Genomic DNA, 23,717 nt, shown 5'->3' on the forward strand with positions numbered 1-23,717 from the left:
TTCCCGAGCAAGTGATGGGAAGATAACAGGAATCTTGAGGAACTCTTTCCAGTGGCTGTGATTGCAACAAGTTTGATGAGTTCTTGGACCAACAGAGGCAGAGTAACCAGTGTGGGATCCTGTGCCCAGTGCCCAGAGCTAGTGGCATCAGTCAGACACATGGCAGCATTTAATGCTAAGATGAGGTGTAATTGCTGTTCTCACCAGACCATTTCCAGGTGTGATATGGGGCAGTTTGTGATCATTAAAAAAGACTTAAAAAGTAAACTCTTACGAACCCATTGCTCAATAATTCTAAATGTTAAAAAAAAAGTTTTGAAAATTATGACTTTTAATAACTTATTAAATAATGAATAAGTGTAAATATTATTCATATAACATTTTAAAGAAAAGAAACAAAGACACAGAGAACTTAGATACCTTCCAGTTGAGCAGGGGTACAAAGGCTAGGCGAGAAGTGGGTGGGACTGAAAGTTCTAACCCTCTAACCACAGGGCTGGTTCTCCTGGCAACCAGCCCCCATCCTTAGGTAGGGTCCTAAATTCACCTCCTTAACATATCAATAGACACCTTTATCTCATCACTTGGGAAATCCCAAGGGTTTTAGAAGCTCTGTGCCAGAAACAGGGACAAAAACCAAATATGTATTTATAAAGTGAAATCTCAGGCTTTCACTATAATCTGAAGCTCTACTATCTCCTGATCATTTTGAGCTTCTTGTACCTGGGGAAAAGTAGATCAAAAAAAGAAAGAAAAAGTTTTCATACTGGCAGCATTTAAGTGACCTTATAAGGAACTCAAGCTGCTGCTACACAATGAGGGCAGGAAGGGCTATGTCTGGAACCCAGGGGATTCACTGGACCTTGATGCTTCCAGATCCAGTGATAACTATAAACAGGTAATGGCTTCAGCAGTGGCCTGATTACAGTTCTGGCCTTTGGAAATGAGGGTCCTGGTGACTCTATCAGGCAAGCAATCGAGACCTGCTAAAGTGAGGGTCAAAGGAAAGGAAATTCAGAAAGCATGGTGGGGGAAAATAAGTATCAGTTATAGCTCCGGACTAGTTTCAACAGTATAGATGGCAGCTTGCTCCACTAATTCTCCTGCACTGAGTCTGTACCTAACCACCACCCTGAATGACATGTTACAGACTGGATTTATTTGTGCATAGATCCAAGCTGTGTATGGAGTGGATGAGGAAATCCTATACCTCCTGTGCCTTCCTCTTCCTCTTGGCCCATCTTTTTACTCCAATTGCTGCTGCAGCTCTCAGCTGCCTGCAGATGTGACCAGACAATACTTCTCAGCTGAACAGCACATCACTTCCTTTCTGCCCTAAGTTTCCGTCCTCGTCCATGTGAGATGCCTGGAAGGACGCAGCCAGCCATTCTGAGGTATGCCCACACCTGGGAATGCAAGGGAACTAACTGCACATACCAACTGTTGACCAGCAGGGAGAAGAGCTGGTGGAGAAATACTCGCTTTCCAAGTCTGGAGGGAAAATTCCTTGTATATTCCACAGGGCTCCTCAGAAGGTCCCTAGTAGAATTACACACTTACTCCCAGAAACAACAGGCCATTCGCACATACTTGATGGGCTTCCCCTCTGCCTGTTTCACTCTTAGCAGTCTCCCTCTAATCCTTTCAGATCACTTCCTAACATAAACTATCTGCATACAAGCTTTCCACTCAGGCTCTGCATTTTGGGGTATCCCAGGCTCATATCAGGACCAAATGAGAGAACAGTTATAAATATGCCTTGGAAGTTGAAACTGATATACTAATGTAAATCAGTCCTACAGAATATGTTGTTCCTACTATACACTTCATTGTACTTTGCCTTCGTAGATGAAATTGTCACCCTACTGTTTTAAGACTGAACTACAAAGCATGGGGTAGCTTTATTTTTTTGAGCAATTCTGTTATTTCATTTTCATCTTCATGACCTTCTGAGGTAGTAGGCATTACTGTCTTCATTTTACAGTGGAGGCCTGGGATTCTAACTGCTAAGCTCAATTCTAGCCCAGCTCTGACCTCCAAAGCCCATTCTCTACATTAGCGCTTTTCAACCTTTTTCATCTCAAGCACACATAATATACTTACTAAAATTCTGCAGCACACCAAAAATATATATATTTTTTGCTGATCTGACAAAAAAAAGGAATAGTTTGATTCATTCACACCAGACAGCTATTGTTCTGTTGGCTACCGTAATTATTTTAGTTGATAACCTAAAGGGGTCAGTGCCCCTGACTAAACAGTCAGATATTACGTTTTAGAAATTCTTGTGGCACATTAAAAATCGCTGCTCTAAACCATTTTACTTCTGTTCCTCAGCATGGCCTCCATCTTCCCTGTCTTCTCATCCCAGTGGTTCCCAATGCAGCCACATCCAACACCTTGCCCTTTTATGCCCTGCCAATCTTATGAACTTCAGTACCTAGAAATGCCACCTCCCTAGACAGGGCTGCTCCCCCATCAGTTTGCCTACCACACTTTCCTGAATCTTCATTGTATTCTTCTTTTCTTTATTGATTTGAGAGAGAGGAAGAGAGAAACATCTATGAGAGAACATCGACTGGCTGCCTCCTGCTTGCCCCCTACTGGGTATTCGGCCCACAACCTGGGCATGAGCCCTGACCAGGAAGTGAACTGGCGACCTCTTGGTGCATGGGTCAATGCTCAACCACTGAGCCACACCAGTCTGGCAATATTTTTCACCACTCTACTGTGCTTGTTCTGCTGCATTTACCACTGGGGCAGGAGCCAGATAAGAGCTTAGGTATTAAGTAGTACCAGGCATATAATAAACACTCAAATAATAACTGTTGAATAAAAAGTTGTCAGAAAGTGTACTCCTTAAGCACAGAGCCTAAGTTTGTCTAACCGACTGTTGTATTCCCAGGACATAGCACAATGCATGGCTCATAGTAGGCATGCAGTTGTTGAATGAGTAAATGAATAAACATGCATCTGTTTCTTCATTAAACTATGAATGCTCACTAAGTAGAGATTCTACAACAAATGTATGTTGAATCAAGGTACATTAAGAAAGAGAAACTATTAATGATTAATAGATTTATTAAACAATAACACATATAGTGATCATGTCAGACTTAATAAGAGATGTTAAATTTTCGATCCAATTTTCCTTCCTGGATTTGTTTTTCTTTCCTATCCTGAGTAAACAGAAAAAACAAACAAACATTAAAAACAATGCATTCTGGTACAACCCATGATACAACTCTAAAAAACAGGAATGACACACTCCAAACCTAATTCCAACCCCCCTCCTTCTAAAAATCTATGGAGCATGAGTGAGGAAGTAGTAGTCTGAAAAAATAAAGGAACAATAAGAAACTACTGCTATTGAAAAATATCTTACCCACATTATAGTAAGTAAAATTGTATTACCCCATTAAAAAGCATATTATTACAAGCAAAATGCTAATACTTTCTGGGTGTGGCCTACCCTTCTGTTAAGCAATATTCATAAGATAATCCAAGTATATATGCTCTAACAGGAGAGTGGACTGGCTGTTTTAAGGCAGAACTAGATAGGGGGCTCCAGTCTAGATGGCACTATGGAGCCTGGAAGCTGGGGCAGGAGTTCGCGCATCGGAGTGGTCTAGTGTCAAAGATAAGCTTAGCTTTCTCTGCAATCATATACCCAGGCCTCTGATGGCAGTGATTCCCAACACAGGCTGCCTTTGCTTTTCTGTTGTTAGGGTATTAATAAGTTTTAACATTAACTTGTAAAAGGTAACCAATAGAATGCCCACAAATAGGGAACACACTAAATGATTTATGTATTTTGCTAATACTTAACTCTAATGAATATCTCTTTTTAAAATAAATGAATTAAGAAAACTAAATGCAAAAATTTACAAAGATAGTATCTAAAGATTTATCAGAGTAAGTTTTCTTTCTGTACATCTTCTAATGAGAAAAAAGAAATTAACTTCTTAAAAGTTATTTTTGTATTCTCTTACATAACATTCACAGTATAATTTCCTTCCATCATCTAAAATATACCAGAAAAACTCTTTCATGAGCTAAGTTCAAGCCTTTGAAATTTAAATTGACCAACTTATTACTTTAAATTCTAGAGCAACCATTAAACTTGAAAGACCCACAGATTATAGTGATTTTTTTTTTTATCCTCACCCGAGGACATTTTTCCATTTTTTGTTCAGAGAGAGTGGGAGGGAGAGAGAGGAAGAGAGAGAGAGAAACAGTGACGTGAAAGGGACACATCGAGTGGCTGCCACCCACACGACCAACCAGGGCCAGGACAAACTGCAACCAAGGTACGCGCCCTCAGCGGGAACCGAATACAGGTCTCTCTGGACCACAGGCCGACGCTCTAACCGCTGAACCAAACTGGCCAGGGCAGATTACAGTGATTTTTAACAGAGCGTATTTCTATGAGGTGAAATGATAAAGAAATAAAACCAAACATGTAATTCAAATTATGTTTTATCTCTTGCTGGAAAGGAATAAAGATAAAAGAAGAGAGGGAGTGAAGGAAAAGTAGAAAGCCAAGATGGGAGGTGCACTGGTAGCAATCATCAAGACAAAGAGTAGTAGCCAGCTCAAGGTGAACCTATCACATAAAACTAACCCTCAGGTCCAAATACTTACTCTGTCAGTTTTAAAAACGTAATACCAGAAGACGAGGGGCCCAACTCCAATCACAGTTCCTAAGAGTGAGTTCTTGGGAGTGGGTCTGAAATTGGGATAGACATTTGCCGATCTTGCGTAGGTCCAACGAGCCAAAGCAGGATCTTCCTAGAATTAATAACAAAAAGTTACAGGAACTTAAGCAGGGTCACGCTAAGTCATCAGCACTTTTGTGGAGGAGCACAGGAGAGTCCTCCCTTTTGTTCTCTACTAGTTAAGGGTCTACTCTGAATATTCCTAAATAGCTTCAGGGAGGATCTTTTATTTCTACTATCTACTGAATAATTCTCTGATGATCCTGTTCAAATCCTTCAGAATTTAAAAGCATTTTTATAACACTCTTCAACTTTCTATTTATTTAAGATTTAAAAATCCTAATCTTTTTAAAGCTGTCAAAGAACCCACTTTTTCTCTTTGATCTTTTTTACCTATCCTTTTCTGGATTGTTTTTAGTTTCATCATCTTTCTTAAAGTGCAACCATTAGAACCACATAGTATTCCCGATGACAACAAATAGATTTCATATGTTCTATCATGCTTTGTACATTGTTTCCAGGTCCTTTATAATGTTACCCCAAAATTGGTCTTTCCAGGCTACAAATAAGCTGCAGAAAGGTGAAGACTGAGGTAGGCTAACGATAAACTTTTAAGTTTTTTAAGCTGACTTGGCTGATATTTTAAGAGCAAAATATTACATTTCACACTATTAAAATAGTTTTGTAGAAAGGACAAGGCTGTTGTTAAAGAAAAATAATCATTGTCTTAGTTAAGAAAAAAACTAATTGTTCACTTCAATATGTTTATACTAGAATAACTATGTAAGAATAACAAAGATACCTCAAACACATAATTAAATTTAATTAGCTAAATCCCCAAATGATTTTACAAAATTATTCACTCTGATTAACTTATAGATAAAAATAAGCAAATAAAATCATCTTTAAAATCTTAATACTAAGCTGTAAGGAGAATATTCAGGGTCCTAACCAATACCAAGAAGCCATGATTGGTAGGACTAACTTACTTAAACAGGATCTTTCACAGTAACATTTTAAACCAAACTTGTTTGCAGAAACAGCAAAGGTGAAGACACAAGATACAGATTCAAGGGATGTTTGAGTTCAATACATCCATTCTTTTACCTATCCCTTCTGCTATTAATGTATTTGAATGACTCTCGTGAATTCTCAAACTGCCAGTCACCTCTCTACACTTAGATATGTGACAGATCAGTCTTCTAGAACACATTTCATTTCAGAAAAATATCAATAGCCCTATGACCATAGTTCATTGAGCCCAGTACTGTTGTTAAGAGAGGTTCCAATACACACATGCCATGGAGGATAGTTCTTTGACACCACAAGTCTCAACTACTGGCAGCATGTGACATGGTGAACACTCCTTCCTGAAATCATGGCTTCCAGGAAACACACTGGCTTGGTCTTCCTCCTCTCTGGCCATTCCTTCTTAGTCTCTTTTGCTCTCTTCCTCCTTAATATTGGACTTCGGACTTTGTTAGTCATTCCTAACCACATTCACTCTCTTGGTGATCTCCTCCAGTGACATGGCTTTAAATATACATCTATAGCTTGATAACTCCCAAAATTATACCTGTAGCCCTAGACCTCTACCCTAAACTCCAGACATAATATCCAACTACTTGCTCAACAGTGACATGTTATCTAACAGACATGTCAAATGTGATATATCCCACACTGATTTCCCTATATTCCACTCTACCTCCATCCCTGATCCTCTCACTCTTCTCTGTCTTAGCAAAAAGCAAGTTCATTTTTCTGATCGCTTAGGTCAAAAACCTTGGGGTCATCACTGACCCCTCGCCTTCTCTTACACTTCACGTCCAATTTGCCAATGACTTACAAGGCCTGGTGTGATCTATCTTTCTGACCTCATCTCTTCCTACTCTGCACTCACCTTTCTCCATGTTAGCCATGATGCTGTCTTCAGTATTTCTGCAATTAAGTAGGACCACTCCTATCTAAGGACCTTGCTTGCACTTGCTGTCCCCTCTGCCTAAAATACTACTTTCCCTGTTCCCTCACCTCACTTCTTTCGGATCTTTACACAAATGCCACCTTCTAAGCAAGGCCTTCCCTGGGCCTATCTAAAATTGCAGTTGTTCTCCTTTCCTACTATATATACCAACTCTGAATCCCTTTCCTTACTTTATTTTTCTCATCATGCATCACTATCTCACAGGCTAAATGATTAATTTTTTTTAACCTACTACTTGTCTCCCCCATTGGAAAGAAAGCTCTATGAGGACAGGGGTCTCTGCCTATTTTATTCTCCACTGTTACCCACAACATCTAAAACAGAGCCTGGACTATAATTATTTATTCACTGACTCAATCATTCTCAAATATTAGACAAGTAATTTCCATGTACTGATCAATATATGATTAAGTGTGAGACACTCATTTAATGAACAGAACAACCAGGCAGGTATCACTATCTCTGTTCTACATGACAAAATTGAAATTGCCCTAAGTCACAGAACTGGAAGAGAAACTCTGGAGTTTAAACCTCAACTCTATCTGGCTCAAGGCCTTATTCTTTTCTTACTGCATCATACTATCCGGCACATCGAATCTAATTGTGTGAGTAATGCATATAATAAATGTCTCTCCCTGCACCTTCTTCCCAAATAAACAAGGTTCTGGCTGGAAATGATACAGCCAACTGGTTAAGCAGATGCTTTGGGTTACTTAAACCAAGGTTCAAATTCTGCTCTATCACTTGCTAACAGAGTATCACTCTATAAACTACTTGTCCTTCCCATGTTGTCTTCTCATCTGTAAAACAAGGATAGTAATAGAGCTTTAACTCTCTACATAGTTGTGATATCTGAATAATATTCAGGAAAGTTCAGATAGTGCCTGAGGAGTTGTAAATGTCCTTCAATTCTCACAATTTCCAAAAATTCCTACAGAATACCAATGCAACTGTTGGGAAAAGTTTTTTAAAAATAATATTTGATACCATATTTAAACAGCTCTTGTACAGAAAATTATCAAAAAGCACACCAGTTAAATAATAACAATGTTTGATGGGCATATATTATTTGCCAGGAATTTTACACAAGCTACCTCATTTAACTTTACATTGATTATATGAAGAAGATAATACCATTTCCATATATGAAGATCAGAAAACAAAGGTTCGGAGGGGTCAGGCAAATTGCCCAAGGACATATACAGGATGGGGGAAAAAGTAGTTTTCAGTTGTTCCTATAGAAAATAATACAATAATTAATAAATAGGCCCTGGCCAAGCAGCTCAGTTGGTAAGAGTGTCTTCTCAATACACCAAGGTTGTGGGTTCGGTCCTCTGTTAGGGCACATATAAGAATCAACCAATGAATGCATAAATAAGTGGAACAACATATTAATGTTCCTCCCTCTCTGAAAGTCAATAAATAAAAGTTAAGAAATAATTAATGCAAGAATAAACTTGTGTTTCCCGTACTCACAACTGTAAACCTACTTTTGCCCCATCCTGTAGTTTGCTAGTGTGTAGCACCTTGGAATCTGACTCTACAACCCAGTTTCAAAAAACTGCAGGGTCTTTAAAAATACAAAGTGAAGAATCACTATATTCCTGTCAGAAAACAGCAGCATGGCTATGAACTGTGAACTGTAAGGTGGAAAATGGCTTAAAAAAAAAAAAAATACACCCCACCCCCCCAAAACACACACATTTTCGAACACATTACAATCCTAGCACTGTACTGGCCGGTCACGTGCTTTAACTCATTTAATACTCATAAGACAGTAAGTAGTACTATATTACCCCCATTTTTCTGATAGGAAAACTGAGCGTAAGCCCAGGGGTTGAATCACTTTCTCAAGACCATCCAGGCGGGAAGTGATCAATCCAGGACTCAAACCCAGCCAGGAGTGTGAACCCAGAACCCATTCTTTTGACCAACAAACTCTCCCCAAGGTTAAAGGGCTGGTGAGTTGGCCTGCTCTCTGGGCCTGGACGAGGGCCAATGTCTAAGGCACGGGTCGGGAACTGTGGCCGCCCCGCTGCGAGGCCCCCTTGGCGGGTCAGGGCTGCCCGGCCTGAGCGGACCGCCCGAGCTCCCGCCCTGCCGACCCCCACTCACGATGAGCACCCGGCGGCTGGGGTCGTTGTACTGAAGCTGATACTCCCTTTTCAGCCGGGCCCTTATGGCCAACCGCTCGGCTTGTGCCTTCCGGGTTTCCGGAGATATGTCGTATTCAGCTGGGTCGAGGGTAGGGGGCAAGGTGGCCAGGCGCGACGGCTTATACTTAGGGAACGACATCTTGGGAACCTGGCCCGCAACTGCGCCTGCGCGGCCCCTGTCTCTTCTGACCTTAATCCTGAGAAAAAGTGCGCTTGCGCGTTAGGCGGAGGTTGGAGAAGAGTTTAGCTTCCTGCCTGACGGTCCTGGCCCTCTGATAGCGATCTGCGCGTGCGCAGAGGGCTTTCCTAGCCTAAGTGTCCCCATCCACTTCCCTCCTCTACCCCACTGCCCCTTCAATCTGTCGCTTGTTTCTTTCTAGCAGCCTTCTCTACTGACGTGACAGAATTTATGAGGTGAAATTGAGCTGTGTGGGACTTGCAGAAACAGGACATGGAACTGGTTGTGAAGCCCTGTGTCAGTGTGGATCCATCCAAGCACGCTGTGTGATCTTGGAAAAGTCACTTAAAGGCCCTGAGTTCCCCGGTCTATATCCGGAAGCTGATGACTCCTAGTCTGTCCACCTAGCAAAGGTGTTGTGAGGATTCAATAATACAACGAATAGATGCCAAAGTGCTTTACAAAATTTAACTCCCTAGCCAAGAAAAAGAGATAAAGCTTTATGTTGCCACATTAGATCCATGTAACATGAGTAGAAGAGTATTCACCATACGCGTGTAATAATGTTTAGTTGGAGAATGATGCTATAGTAGGTCTGACAAAAATTAAATAAAACCTGTGAGGAAACATGCTGGTTAAAATACTAAAATCTCTTACCACTCTTCAGATGCTAAGAATAGAAAACAACCTTAAAGATATGAAAATATGCAAAGGGACATTGTATTTTACTGTGAAAGATGATTTAGAGAGAAAAGGAAAGTAATTCAAAAGGAAACCATCTCCATTTCTATTGTCTTTCGCCCTCTTCTACTACAAGAGAAAAGAGCAACTCCAAGTTACCTGGCAGGGTCTTTGGGTACCAATCAGATACTCCTCAAGGGAAAACATGTAAACAGTATTTCCTTAACTCAGGCAAGGAAGCTGGATCAAAAGAGAGCTTCAGCTTGGATGAACTGTCTAGGGACATGGAGGTATGTGGGAAAATGGTTGCTAGGCAGAGAAGGGACCTAGACAATGTCGGCAATTGAAGTGATGAGGAGCAGCACTGCTGTCAAATTTATCCACATTTTAATACTGTTTTAAAATATTTATTAATCTCCCACAGCATGAAGTATACTACACACTAGTCAGTCAATCTTCTAGGCTCAGTGGGGGAAATACAGAAGTGAAGGATGTGATGTCTGTCTTCCAGGAGCTGACAGGCAGTACAGAAAGAACAGACAGAATATGATAATATTTGCAAGGCAGTTTAATGTCCAAATGAATAGAGAGCAAAATGGGCTCCTGAGAATGCAGGTCTGAGGGAACGAAGAAAAAAAGGAATTTGAGACAAATCACCTCCACTCAATTTTAAAGGGGAAAAAAAGAAATTCTGTTTTTTTCTAAGTTGTTTTAAAATATTAAGAAAATAAAACAAAATGAAAAGCATGAACAGGTTGTAAATTCTAAAAATTCTAAAGACTACATTGATAAAGTTTCAAAAAACATCTGTTTATAGATTAGGCACTGATCTAGGAAAGAGGGCATGTTAAAAGAATGAAAGAAAAAAGAAAGGAGTGCAATGAGTATAAGCCAGCTGGCAAAGTTAAAAAGGACTTTTAAAGTTGAGAGAGAGAGAATATAAACATCTTTTTGCTTTAAGTTAAAATGGTTATTCCTATACTCGCTTAATTATCATAAAGATCCCTTAAAATAGTTGTTAAAAATATGGAGTCCTGGGTTATTTTTTACTCTTGGAGATTCAGAATTAGTCTGGTAGGGGAACCCAGGAGTCTGTATATTTTAGAATTCTCCAAGGGAATTCTTACAGTATTGCATGTTTGGGAAACATAGAGATGGGTGCAAGGGTCTTCTTTTCCTCTTCTTTTTCCCAGAAAAGGCCCTCTTAGAGTGAATCTATTGAAGGTGGAGACCTAGATTCTAGAATGAAAGAAAAAGACTTGATTGGGAATTTTTCTTGAAATAATGCAATAAAAAAAATTATGAAAATGAATTTATCTTATATTTAACACATTTTAGGTTACAATGACAACTATATGCTAATTCTGATAACTCAAGGGTTAATTTGTAGGGATTTTATTTACATATAGCTCCTTATTCTTTACTTTGCATTTGATTTTTGCTGTAGGCTCATATTTCCATAAGTTTTTAGGGGCTTTATCCAGTTTTCCCAAGGCCCTCTCTTAATCCTTTAAAACTAAATTATCATTATTTATTTTGTTTTTTATTTGTTACCTTGTCCAACTCTGTGAGGTCCTCCTTTATTAGTGATTTTACATGTGGATCCAGCAGTTCACCATTACTTTCATCAATTTCATGAACTTACGTGTCTTTTGCAAATTTTCTATATACTTCAATGGTATTTGAGGGCTGGATATTTCCAAATGGATGACCGACACTTTGATAGGGGTGGGGTGGGGACTAAGGTTTGGAGATGAAGCAGTTTAAGTGGGCAGCAATTTCACAATTGGTCATTACATCAATGAATATTTCAAGTTTTGAGGGCTCTTTCTTCTCTAAGAAATCTCCTAAGAGAATTTGCCAGAATTTATTGGGACATGGGTTACAAAGACTAAGTATATTTACCTGTGTTAGGCTGGAGACGGGGATGTATTGGAGGAGAGAAGGGCAGATGTGCAGGTGTGGTCAAGTTCTGTGAGTGGGGCAGAGTTTCAGGGAATAAAAGATGGACAGGTGAATATAGAAATTCTAAGAAGCAGGTAAGTTTCATCTTACAACAATATGAAGAGCATTTCTTCTCTTACTTGGGTAGGATCATAGGTAAATTTGTGAATAAACTTCTAACTTTGGGTTGAGAATATGTAAATTACCAAAATTGGTAGAAGCCTTTTATCAGATTAAGAAAATTCCCTTATATTCCCTGCCAAAAGGTTTTTTTAAAAAAATCATGAGTGCATGATAATTGATCAAATACTGTTTCTACACTTTTTATCTATTTTAATATTCTTTTTCTCTGCTAATATGATAAAACAAAAAAGATGAAAAACCTTGATAAGTTGTTCTGATGTGGAGTCATTTTGCATTCTGGAATTAACCCTACTTCATGGCTATGGTATGTACTGATAAATTAAATTTATTAGCATTTTTTAAAAAAAATTAGTTTATGTTCATAGATAAATAGTCTCTATACTTTTTTTTTTTTTTTTCCTCACCCGAGGACATTTTTTTATTTTTTGTTCAGATAGAGTGGTAGGGAGAGAGAGGAACAGAGAGAGAGAGAGAAACATCGATGTGAAAGGAACACATCGAGTGGTTGCCACCCAGGGGACAAACTGCAACCAAGGTACGTGCCCTTAGCGGGAACCGAACCCGGGTCTCTCAGGACCGCAGGCCGACGCTCTAACCGCTGAGCCAAACCGGCCAGGGCTCTATACTTTTTTTAAAAAATTTTTGTTCTTGTATAGTTTGGGTAATATATTTACATGAAATGAGTAGGTTAGATTTTCTTCTTCTTTTTTTTAAACTCTTCAAAACAGTTCATAGAAGACAGGGACTATAATCCATGAAGGCTTGGTAAATTATCTTATAAAACTCTCTAGGTCTTCCATCTTTTTTTCAGGGGAAACTTTGGGCTATCAATTCAATTTCTGTGATGGTTATTGGTTTGTTCAGGTTTTCTATTTCTCCTGGGATCATTCTGGTAATTTACATTTTCCAAAATACCTTGTTTTAAACTTATTGACATAGAATTTCCAATCTCATGATATTATCTATCTCCACTGTCGTTGTAATGATGGTCCTCTTTTTTGTTTCTAATATTGTTTATTTATTGCCTCATTTTTTCTTCATTCTGCTAGAGTTTTATCTACTTTGTTTTTTTTAGAGAATGTTTTTGTTTTGTTAATCATCTCTAATCAATCATTTTTCCTCTTATATTTATTACTTCTATTTTTCTTGAGAGTAATGTTCTTTTTTGAGCTTCTTAAGAAGATTGCTTATCTCATCCATTTTTGTTTTATAATTTTTATGGATATAATTCTGCACATTTCATATTAGCTACATCTCCACAAGTTTTTATTAGTATCATTGTCATGTAGTTCTGAGTATTTCATAATTTTCATTGTTTTCTCCTTAACGCATGAGTTTAGAAATGCATTTTTCACTTTCCAAGAGATTTTGTTTTGTCTATCTTTTTAGTGTTAATATCTAATTTAATATTGTCAGAGAACTTTATATAATATTAGTCCTTTGAAATTCTCTGAGACTCTCTTTGGGGCTTCACTGTGGTCAGTTTCTGTTTTTAACAAACTTCAAAAAATATTTTAACATAAATATAGAAAAGTGCACAAATCATACATATGCAGTTCAATGAGTTATTACAAAGTGAACACAGCCTTGTACTCATACATAGTCATTTACAAAAATTTTTTTTCTTTATTGATTTTAGAGAGAGAGGAAGGAAGAGGGAGAGAGAGATAGAAACATTGATAAGAGAGAACATCGATTGGCTGCCTCTTGTATGTCCCCTGCTGGGGATGTGGCCTGCACCCTGGACATGTGTCTGACCAGGAATCGAACTGGTGACCTCTTGGTGCATGGGTCAGTGCTGAGCCACACTGGCTGGGTGTACATGGTCATTTTTATAATAGTTCCATGTGAGCTAAAAAATAATGTACATCTGGTCATTCAGTGGAAGCTTAAATCAAGCTTGTTAATCGTGTGGTTTGGATCTCTTACATCTTTATTCATCTTTGTCTACTTGATCTATTTCCAATATAGAGGTGTATTATAATTTCCCAATGCCATTGTGGGTTGTTAATTTCTTCTTGAGCAAGATTAAATACACAGAATGAATTGACAGTGACATGGAAACATTTTAATGCCCGTGCCTCTGTGAATTGCTTTTAACATGAAGACAAAGCAACTCATATATAACGGTTGGTTCATTCCATCCATTTAGTGTGCTGTATACAAACCAACCAAGCCAAAAAAAAAAAAAAAATTGCTGCTTAAAATACACAGTACACTTAGAAACACATCTGTCATGTAGACAGATCCAAAAGCTTATGAATATTACATTTTGCATTCCTCTTCTTCAAAGACAGTTTTTTGTCTTAGTCTTAGTCTTAGAGTAGGGCTGTTCTTATTAGTAAAGTCACTTACATAAGCACATATTTGTACTTTAAAGGAAAAATAAGTTTCTCACAAAGTGTGAGGTGACATTTTATTGCAAATTGACAATTTAACATAAAATTAATCCTCTTAGCTGAGGCTATGTCATGCTTTTTGGGGGGCGGGGATAAAGTACTGCCTTGTCATCATCTTTTACTTGGGGAAAGCAGTACCATCCTAGTTGGGTTTCTTTCAGATATTCACACTTCTCATACTCCCATTTCTTTTACATTCAGCAGCCAGAGTGACCTTTTTAAACATACATTTTCCTAGCACTCCTACTTAAACCCGTACATGACTTCAAGACACGGTAAGGTCTGCTCCCTGCCTCTTCTGCTACCCTTGGCTCCATGTTCCCCATCACTGTCTGTACTGCAAGCACACTGGCCTCTCTTCAGTTCCTTCCTTCAACAGGGCATTGCATTTACTCTTTGCTCTGCCTTAAACATTACACACTGTATTCCTATTGATCCTTCAGAATTCACTCAGTTCTATAGCCCCTTCACTAGCCAACAAGGTCAAATCCCCCTGTGAACTTTCATAGCACTGTAGACCTCTTCTTCAAACTACTAATTACAATGCTAATTTTACATTTTTTATATTTAGTCAATCCCTACCATCTCCCCTGCCACACACACACACACACACACACGCACGCACGCACACATACACACTCGAATGTAGACTCTTTGAAGACCAGGAAAACATTAATTTTGGCTCACCCAGCATCCCAACACTAGCACAGAGCCTGGCACATCATAGCCGGGGTGAATGAATAAATGACCAGTTGCCTTTCTTCACTTCAAAGTGAGCATATTAACCAAATATGACTACACCCCTCTTGCTCCTCTGCTTTCAACCCATGCTCACTTCCAGGCCATACTTCACACTCAGCATCCCTCCCTCTTCCACCTCCTAAACCCAAAATTAAACATTCAACTCCAAAAACATTGCCCAGTAATATAGATTTTTACTGAAGATTTTGTGTAGTTACAGAAGACAGGGTATATCACAAAACAAAATGCCTTAACAATTCCCTTTTAACATTTCTGCTTCTTCTCCTAGTCCTATCTCTACAATAGCAGGGGCTTGCTCATCCCTCTTCTTTTGTCCCCAAAGTAAGTCTGATCTGGGAACATCCCCAGCCAATCTGCCTCTTTCTCCACCTGCCTCCAAGTCTATACTCAACAAAACAAATCGCAGCCATAAGCCATGCCATGATGCCTATGGTCCTTAGTTCATAGGTCCACTTGTATTTTCTTTAAATATTAGAACAGAAAATGTAGTCATTTTTTCCTTTGTTTGATGATATTCTTCCCTCCATCAACACCATCCTATGCTCTCCCTGCTGTCTGTGGGACAACTGAAATCTTCTGTTCATTAAGGTGCACTTAAATGCCTCATCATCTGGAAACCTTTCAATAAAACCCTTAAGTAGAGGTGATTTTTTTGCTTCCTTAAATATGCCAACTACTTCTTTTCTTCTACTTAGTATTACAATCAATGTTATGGTTGATGTTTCTCTCTCTCTCTCATTTAAGAGCAAGTTCTGTTTCTTGCTCTACATATCCCCTGATGAGTCTGGCTTGTCACCTTCAGCTTTTGGCACCCCTTGTCGATCCCATGAAGTTCTGAAGGTAAACAGGCTCCATGCTCCGTTGACACTCCTTACTTGGTCTATGAACTCTTCTCACCCTATCATTCCTGCCCAAGAGGGCATACTCTTAATTTCTCTTGGTATAAACTTGTCCTGAGCAGAAGCAAGTCAATTCCCCAAAGAGTCAATTCAGTGACCTCTTTGTGAGTGACCTCTTTTCTGAATGGCAGGCTGATACAGGGCCAGCCACTGAGGTGAACAAGTATGAAGACTGTGCAACATAGTGGACTTTGGAGCCAGTCACATGGAGCTTCAGACCCAGGTCCCTCTCCCAATGCTCCTGTTTACCAATCTGTAGTCTTTAGGCAGAAGACCTGACATCTCTAGCCTCAGTTTTCTCATCTGTGAAATGGATCCCTAGAAAAAGTTTTGAAGATATAATGAGATCATGTATACAGAGTACCTGATGTAGGACCATCCTGGAAAGGCATGGTCAAAAGTCGTTAGACATCTTCCTCTCTGGAGAATAGAGGTAAGGATTAAGCAGTTGGCAAAATGTATAATATTCTACATTTGAATCCTAGTTTCTTCTCTCTTTTCATATCCAGTTTCTAACATGTCTGTTTCTTAAAAGGACCAGCCTTCCTTTTCTTATAAATGTTCTAAAAATATAAAACCCAACCAAAGTTTTAAAACACATTTTTGTGGTTGTTTTTCCACAAGTGTTAAAGATAGTTGAATATGATATCCTCTCAGGAGCATTTTAAAAATATTAGACTAACTTCTGTTTTTTATTATGGAAAATTTCAACTACACAGAAAAGTAGACCAAATGATATAATGGACCTCACATACACATCCCTGAGTTTTTACAATTTTAAACATTTTGCCAATGTGTCATGTTATCTATTCCCCCTACATATACATTTTACTTTTCTTTTTTGCTGGATTATTTTAAAGCAATACCTGATAGTGTTTCATTTCACCCATAAATGCTTCAACATGGATTTCTAACAGTTAAGGAATTTTTTTTCCTACATAACCACAATGCTATTATCACACATAACAAAATTATCAATAATCTCAGGAGTATTGTAAAAACAGAATTCTGGGAAAAGCAAGCCAAAGAAGTGAGTAATATAGAATATCAAGCACTGCGGTAAGCAGTTTGAGAAGATGCTTTTGGCAAGGGTGGTACTTTCACTTTTGCAAATGACACCATAGAACCAGATGTCACTTTCTCCTACTTGTATGAAATTGAATTTATGTTCTTACCCCCTAAACCTATTCCCTGGTTCAGTTCAAGGCATCAGCTCCCCACCCAGGAGTTCAAGCTCAAGACCCAGAATCCTTGTAGAGTCTTTTGCCCTCTCACTTCTCTCTGTCACGCCACTTAACCAGTTTTGAAGTCCCGAATCTCAGGGTAAATACTGTTCATATCACCCCCCCCCCATTCCCACTTCCAGTCACTTCATCAAGGCCCCCATTCTCTATCTGTACACTGAGGAATTAAATGGTGTTCATTTGAGTTCCCCCAGAAACAGAGTCTGAGACAAAGATTTGGGTAGAAATAAATCATGTGAGAGGCAATCCCAGGACACCTGGCAGCTGAGCTGAGGAGTGAGACAGGGAGGCGAAAGAAGCCGGTGCAGCGTGTGCCATCAAGCCTTGCAGGATGCTGGACTGCCACCCCACTGGGAAGTTCCGGAAGACCGTACAGAACACACCTCAGAGTTATCTATCAACTCTCCACCCATCATTGCTCATGGCTGCTCTCAGGGACATGAGCTCACCAGCCAGAACACAGAGGGTCATAGGCCTTCCGTGTGTCGTTGTGAACACTGAGGGTACATGGGCAGGACGCAAACAGCGCCCGCTGCACTGCTTCTCTTCTTGCTCTCCCCCCCACGAAGGCCAGGGATAACTTCTCAAAGTGTAAATGTAATTCGGGCGCTCTTCTAGTCAATGAAAAAGGCATGTGGATGGTGCTGAAGAGCAACCTTGCTTACGTCTCCTGACAGAGGTGACTGTCTTGAGTGGAACTGAATCATCTGATTCTGGCCCCTTTGGCATACCTTCTGTAGGAGGCCAAAGGTTGGAATGGACTTTGAGTAACTACTTGTGAACTCAATGGCTAGATAGCTTTATTCATGTTTATAATTACAACCATGTTTATTTACTGAACAAGTTGGGAGGGGAAAGGACAGATGACAATCTCATATAGATCTCAACAGTTTTGCGGGACTCTCTCCACTGGTGCCACTGCACCAAAGCTATTGCGGCAATACTTTGTTCTTTTATTTTTAATTTTTATATATTTTTTATTGATTTGAGAGAGGGAGAGGGAGAGAGAGAGAGAAAGAGAGAGAGAGAAATATCGATGTGCGAGAGAAACATCCATCAGTGGCCTCCCCTATGCACCCTGACCCTGATGGAGCCAGAAACCTGGGTGTGTACCCTGACCCGGAATGGAACCAGCAACCTTTTGGTGCCGGGACGCAGCTCAACCAACTCAGCCACACGGGCTGGAGCTGCTTTGTACTCCTTTATGCAGTCACATTATCTGGGCATCTCAGTGTGATTTACAAGCTTACATAACTTCCCGAATGAGTCAGCATGCTCATGAAGGCGGCAGCATGGTGGAGTGGAAAGAACATGGCATTTGGTGCCAGACAGAACAAGTTCAATTCCTGCATCTGCATCTGCCACTTCGTAGCTGTGTGTTCGGAGCCTGTTTCCTCCTCTAACCAGACAGGGGTCAGAATACTACCTGGGATGGAAGGAGGTTAAGAACCCTCAGTGCGACACTGGAGAAGGCCCGACTCTGTTCGCCTTCTTCCTGCATCCTGGTTTCACACATCGAGCAGCAAGCTCCTGAGCCTACTGACCTGCAGTGAGGAGAGAATGCTGATTTATCGCTGTCTGCTTTTAGCACTAGTGAACTCTGGCTGAAAGTCCAGATCCATCCTTTGTCAAGGAAGACTGCTGTGGCTCCGCTCTGGGCAAAGCAGCCACACTGTGTAGGAAATAAATCCAGACCAGAGAGGGCCAGGCGCTGTAGAAAGCGCTGGCTGGCACAGTCTGGCTCAGCGGCAACTGCAGCGGCAGCCAAAGATCACGGGCATTCGGGGCGGCTTTGCAGGCCCAGACAGCCGGAAAAACAAAATGTGCAGGAGAGGATGTAAGATCCATCCGCAGAGCTGCTTCCCGCGGTGGGGAGCCGTTAAGGACAGTAGGGTTGCAGAATGCCCTTCCCTAGACAAAGCGGCAGCATACCAATGAGGGTGCCGCTGTGCCAGCCAGGGCTGGGGATGATTCTGGAACTGCTTTTGCAAAGTGGTTGGAACAAACGCCTGCAAGTTAAAAATAAATAAATAAAATCCCTGGTCAGCAGATGAGCACTGCTGCAAATGTTCTTCCCTGCCGGTGGCAACGCTATTAGGGGAGGATTACCAGACAAGCTCATTTCCAGGATCTTTATAGCTAGCATAATACATAGTTAGCAGTCAGTTAAGGTCAGCAGAGAAGATATTTGTAATTAAGGGGTGATCGGTGGGCGTGTCCAGAAGAACAAAGACACCTCTAAAAGAAAAATCAGGAGCCAGTCTATGAACTTAGAAATTATAGAATGTTAGAATAAGAAGGTTTCTTTCAGATCATGTGGATGTTCTGGTGGTTTTTAAATGTACCCCCCAAAACAAACAAACAAAAACAGCAGAACCTTTCTTTCAAATAAAATCTTGTGCAGACTCTTCCCCTGCTGTGAGTAGGGGAGGAGAGGAGGACCAGCCTCCACTAGATCTCCAGATGTGACCTGAAAATCCTGAAGCCCCACTGACCACAGTGTGAAACCTGGAGTCTAGTCCACTCTGCACATTGTGCAAATGAGGAATTTGGGCTCAAAGAAGAGAGGTGACTAGCCTAAGGCCACCTAGAAGAATCATGACTAGAGTCTAAACTTTTTGATTTTAAGTTCCTTGCTCTCTGCTAAAATCCATCTCCCCTTAAAAAAAAAAAAAAAAAAAAAAAAACTTTAAAGAGAAAGTTACGGCATGAAACAGCTTGTTAAAGTAAATGAGAAAGCCAGAGACACCCCAGTGCAAATACTGGCTGTGGAAAGGATCCCCAGTTCTATCTTCTTGTCTGCTGGACCCAAGCACAGCTTCCTATCACATCTATTTGTAAGACTTTTAGCATGGCAGCCACAAATCCTAGGCAACTTGCTAAGTGAATGCTCTCTCAAGCCAGGATAAGTCTAACCAGTTTATGCCTCCTAGAAAACAACAATGTAAAACAACTACAACTTAGTATCTTGCAAACATTTTTAAACATGTTAGCCCAATAAGAAAACAATCTAAAATGCATGGCAGGTGGAGGTGGCCAAACCATAGCTCTCACTCCATGGAGCACAGTGCATTTCAGACTCCTGACTACTTCCCATTGTGAGACCTTGGGCAAGTCACAACCCCGCTAGATTTCAATTTTTAAAAATCTATAAAACCATTGAAGTCATTCAAAGTCAATACTCAACAGAACCCTGACACAGGACTTCCCAGTGTGCTGAGTCAATGAGCACCACGCCTATTTCTTGTACAACAGTCTCTGTCTCCAGGTTTGAAGACCTGGCAGTATAACTGCCACAGAAGAGAGAGAAGCAGCAACGTGAAGACCGCTATGGGGTAAAAGGAAGGAGGAAAAGAGAAAGGAAAGGCTCTCCTTTCATGCTTCTGAGGACTGGATTTTGGTCAGCATCCATCCTGTATATTTCTGTGACACCTATTACTCTGAAGTCCTCTAAATGGCATATGCATATGAAGAAAAGTCTGTAAAAATCTAAACAAAAATGCTTACAGTGTTTTTTTTTTCTGGGTTGTATGACTATAAAGAATTCTCTGATGCCGAACTTATGTTCCCAACTACAACACGTACTGTTTAATGCACTTGCTTTGATGTTTCCATTCAAAGCCCTGGCCCATTAGGTCTCATTTTAAGCTAAGAATGTTTAAATAAACATAGTAGCATATGGTAGCAAATGAAAACTATACCAAGAGGGGGTATAGAAGGGGGAAGGAAGTACCATTTTTTAAAATCCTCAAATGAAGATATGCTTTTTCTCTTTTATTTTTATTTTATTTTTTGTTAATCCTCACCTGAGGATATTTTTCCATTGATTTTTTTTTTAAATAGAGTGGAAGGGAGGGAGGGGGAGAGAGAGAGAGAGAGAAATCAATGTGAGAGAGACGTATTGACTGGCTGCCTCCGCAACCCAGGTGCAAAAATGGAACCCAAGACCCTTCAACCTCTGGCCGACCTAACTGCTGAGCCAAACTGCTCAGGGCTGGAGAAATATTTTTTTCCATTGATTTAGAGAGAGGAAGGGAGGGAGGGAGAGAAGAAAAGAGAGAGAGAGAGAGAGAGATTGATCAGTTGCCTCCAGTATCTCTGCCTGACCAGGGGGTTGAATCTGCAACCCAAGTATGTGTGCCCTGACGGGGAGTTAAACTCACCACCACCTTTCAGTGTACAGGACGATGCTCCAACCAACTGAGCCACACTGGCCAGGGCAAGGAAGCACCATTTTGTAAAAATATAATATTCTAGGCATTTTTTAATGTTATTCAGTTTAATTCTTATACAACTTTCAAATTAGGTTTCATTTTATTTTTTCCATTTTACAGATCTAGATGCGAGAGCTTCAGCAACTTTTAAAAGTTACAGGTATTTTGTAAAGCTTGGGACTGTAAACTCCCCAAGGACAGAGACTGACTTTCTCATCCTGATCCATAGTAGATGAAGGAAATAGCCAAGAGTTAAATGCAGACCTGCCCAATTCCCAAATCCAATTCTTTCTACTATTGAATTCAGATATTTTGTTATACAAACCATTGGTATTGGTATTTTGTTTGTTTGTTTGTTTTGGTGCGTGCCCCTAGCGGAAACTGAACCCAGGACTCTCTGGTCCACAGGCCAACGCTCCAACTGCTGAGCCAAACCTGCCAGGGCCTTACCAGTTGTTTTTAATCCCTATTTACTGCATAACAGGAAGTGTTATGAGCTCTGGTTCCCATGTCTATTTGAAGTTGTCGCCACATAATTAGTTACTAAGTTCCCATCTCTTGGTTGACTCTGTAATTAAGCAGGTTTTGTAAGATATATTTAGACACAGTCCCTGGTTACCTAAAATGGGTAACATTCACCCAGAGGACCAGTCTCAGAGAAAAAACACAGGACTGGAAAATGTTTTCTCTTCCCCAGCAGCGTTGCTCTCCCTGGTCACCATAGCAATTACAGAATAGAAAGGTGTTTTTTAAATACTAAACACAAATTTTAAAAGGAATTTTCAGAGTTTCTTCACAGTACATTTTAGAAGTGAAACCAATTATGACTGGATAGCACACAATGATATTAATGTATTACAGTTTCTGTCCAGGAATTGGATGAAGATAAGATATGAAAGATGCATCAACATGCTGTAAGGGAAGGGCGTGCTCAAATGTGCCTGAGACCTTGCTCTGCTTAATGCTTCAGGACTCAACAAGGCAGGCCCCACGATCTGTGAATGGGCCATTCTGATAAAGAGTGGGTGAATAGCTCTGGCCAGTGTGACTCAGTTGATTGGGCATCGTCCCCTGCACCAAAAGGTTGCTGGTTCGATTCCCAGTCAGGGCACATGCCTGGGTTGCGGACTTGATCCCCAGTAGGGGGCAGGAAGGACGTGGCCAGTGGATGTTCTACTCTCACATTGATGTTTTCTCTCCCTCTCTCTCTAGAAAGCAATAAAAATATTTTTTAAAAGGTAGAGACTTAACTGTCTAAATGGGAGAATGAAGTCATTCCTCCTTGTCTTTCTCACTCAGGGATATTTCCTCACTGATGTGTTGACTAAGGCTGTACATGGCTCCCATCAGCCCAGAGTACTTCACTGGGCCTTTTCAGTTGTATGTTCATCTATTCCCTCATTCCTCCACTTTTCCGAGTATTTACTAAGGACTCTCATGAGCTCAGCCTCTGCAAGGTGCTATGGGCAACAAGAGGAACAGAGTATGAGTTCTGGACTCTGTGGGCATTACTGATAACATGCCTGTACCTCAGGTGTGACCGTGAGGTGGTGACTTAACTGTTATCACCTCCCTTCCTCGCCAGCTCTTAAGAGCTTGGGAAGTCTTTCTTGTTATGGCCTGAGAAGTGTGATTCTCCTTTACTTCCCACTACATAGAAAGTCACCATGATATCAGCACAAACATGGCCCTCTTGGCTTGAGTGAAATACTACACGTGTTACTATGGCTATACAGTCAGAGAGGTATCAACTCTTTACAAGTAAGTCAGTTGGAGAAAATGAAGGCTCAGTTCAGCTTTGTGAATAATTATCTTTGTTTCCTACACTGAGTTTGGCTATCTCTATATTCAGCCTGCACGAAATCTACTGTTTTCATCCAGTATACACACACACACACACACACACACATTGGTTGCTTGGAGCTAGGGCAGAATTTTCCAGAATTCAAATATTCTCCTTATTCCCTGCTCTGATTTTCCCTCTATAACATTTGCCCTGGTCAAATTCTTTTTTAAATAACAGTTTTTTTGAGATTATTCACCCTTTAAAAGTGTACAGTTCAGTAATTTGCTAGTTTTTAGTATATTTGCAGAGTTGTACATCAGTACTTATTTCAGAACATTTCACCCTCAAAGAAGTCACTTATTTATTAACAGTCACGCCCCATTCCTCCCTTCTCTCAGTCCCTGGCAACCCCTAATCTATTTTCTGTTTCTGTGGATTTGCCTGTTCTGGGATATTTTATATAAATGGAATCATAGAATATGTAATCCTTTGTGACTATCTTCCCTCAATTAGCATGATGTTTTCAAGGTTCATCCATGCTGTAATATGTATCAGTACTGCATTCTTTTTTGACTGAATATTCAATTGTATAGATATACCACATTCTATTT

The 23,717-nt window shown here is 40.2% G+C and overlaps 1 protein-coding gene across 1 annotated transcript; it reads right to left on the reverse strand.

Annotated features, from left to right (window-relative positions):
• Positions 1-3,063: 3,063 nt before the first annotated feature.
• On the reverse strand, positions 3,064-9,065 carry NDUFB4 (NADH:ubiquinone oxidoreductase subunit B4). Its single transcript, XM_036243338.1, has 3 exons — positions 8,815-9,065; positions 4,645-4,791; positions 3,064-3,179 (listed from the first exon to the last, which is right to left on the reverse strand). Exons 1-3 carry the CDS (start codon positions 8,992-8,994, stop codon positions 3,117-3,119), a joined length of 390 nt encoding a protein of 129 aa, XP_036099231.1. The 5' UTR covers positions 8,995-9,065; the 3' UTR covers positions 3,064-3,116.
• Between the last annotated feature and the right edge of the window lie 14,652 nt (positions 9,066-23,717).

The sequence above is a fragment of the Molossus molossus genome, unplaced genomic scaffold (genome assembly GCF_014108415.1).
Source record: "Molossus molossus isolate mMolMol1 unplaced genomic scaffold, mMolMol1.p scaffold_m16_p_5, whole genome shotgun sequence".
Classification (NCBI taxonomy): domain Eukaryota; kingdom Metazoa; phylum Chordata; class Mammalia; order Chiroptera; family Molossidae; genus Molossus; species Molossus molossus.

Bases quoted from the DNA above. Each gene is read 5' to 3' on its own strand.
- NDUFB4 (XM_036243338.1), bottom strand. From the start codon at position 8,994: ATGTCGTTCCCTAAGTATAAGCCGTCGCGCCTGGCCACCTTGCCCCCT. The intron at 4,792-8,814 runs GTGAGTGGGGGT...TATTAATTCTAG, and splicing joins CCAGCCGCCGGGTGCTCATC to GAAGATCCTGCTTTGGCTCG. The intron at 3,180-4,644 runs GTAAGTATTTGG...CTGTTTACTCAG, and splicing joins ACGTTTTTAAAACTGACAGA to GATAGGAAAGAAAAACAAAT.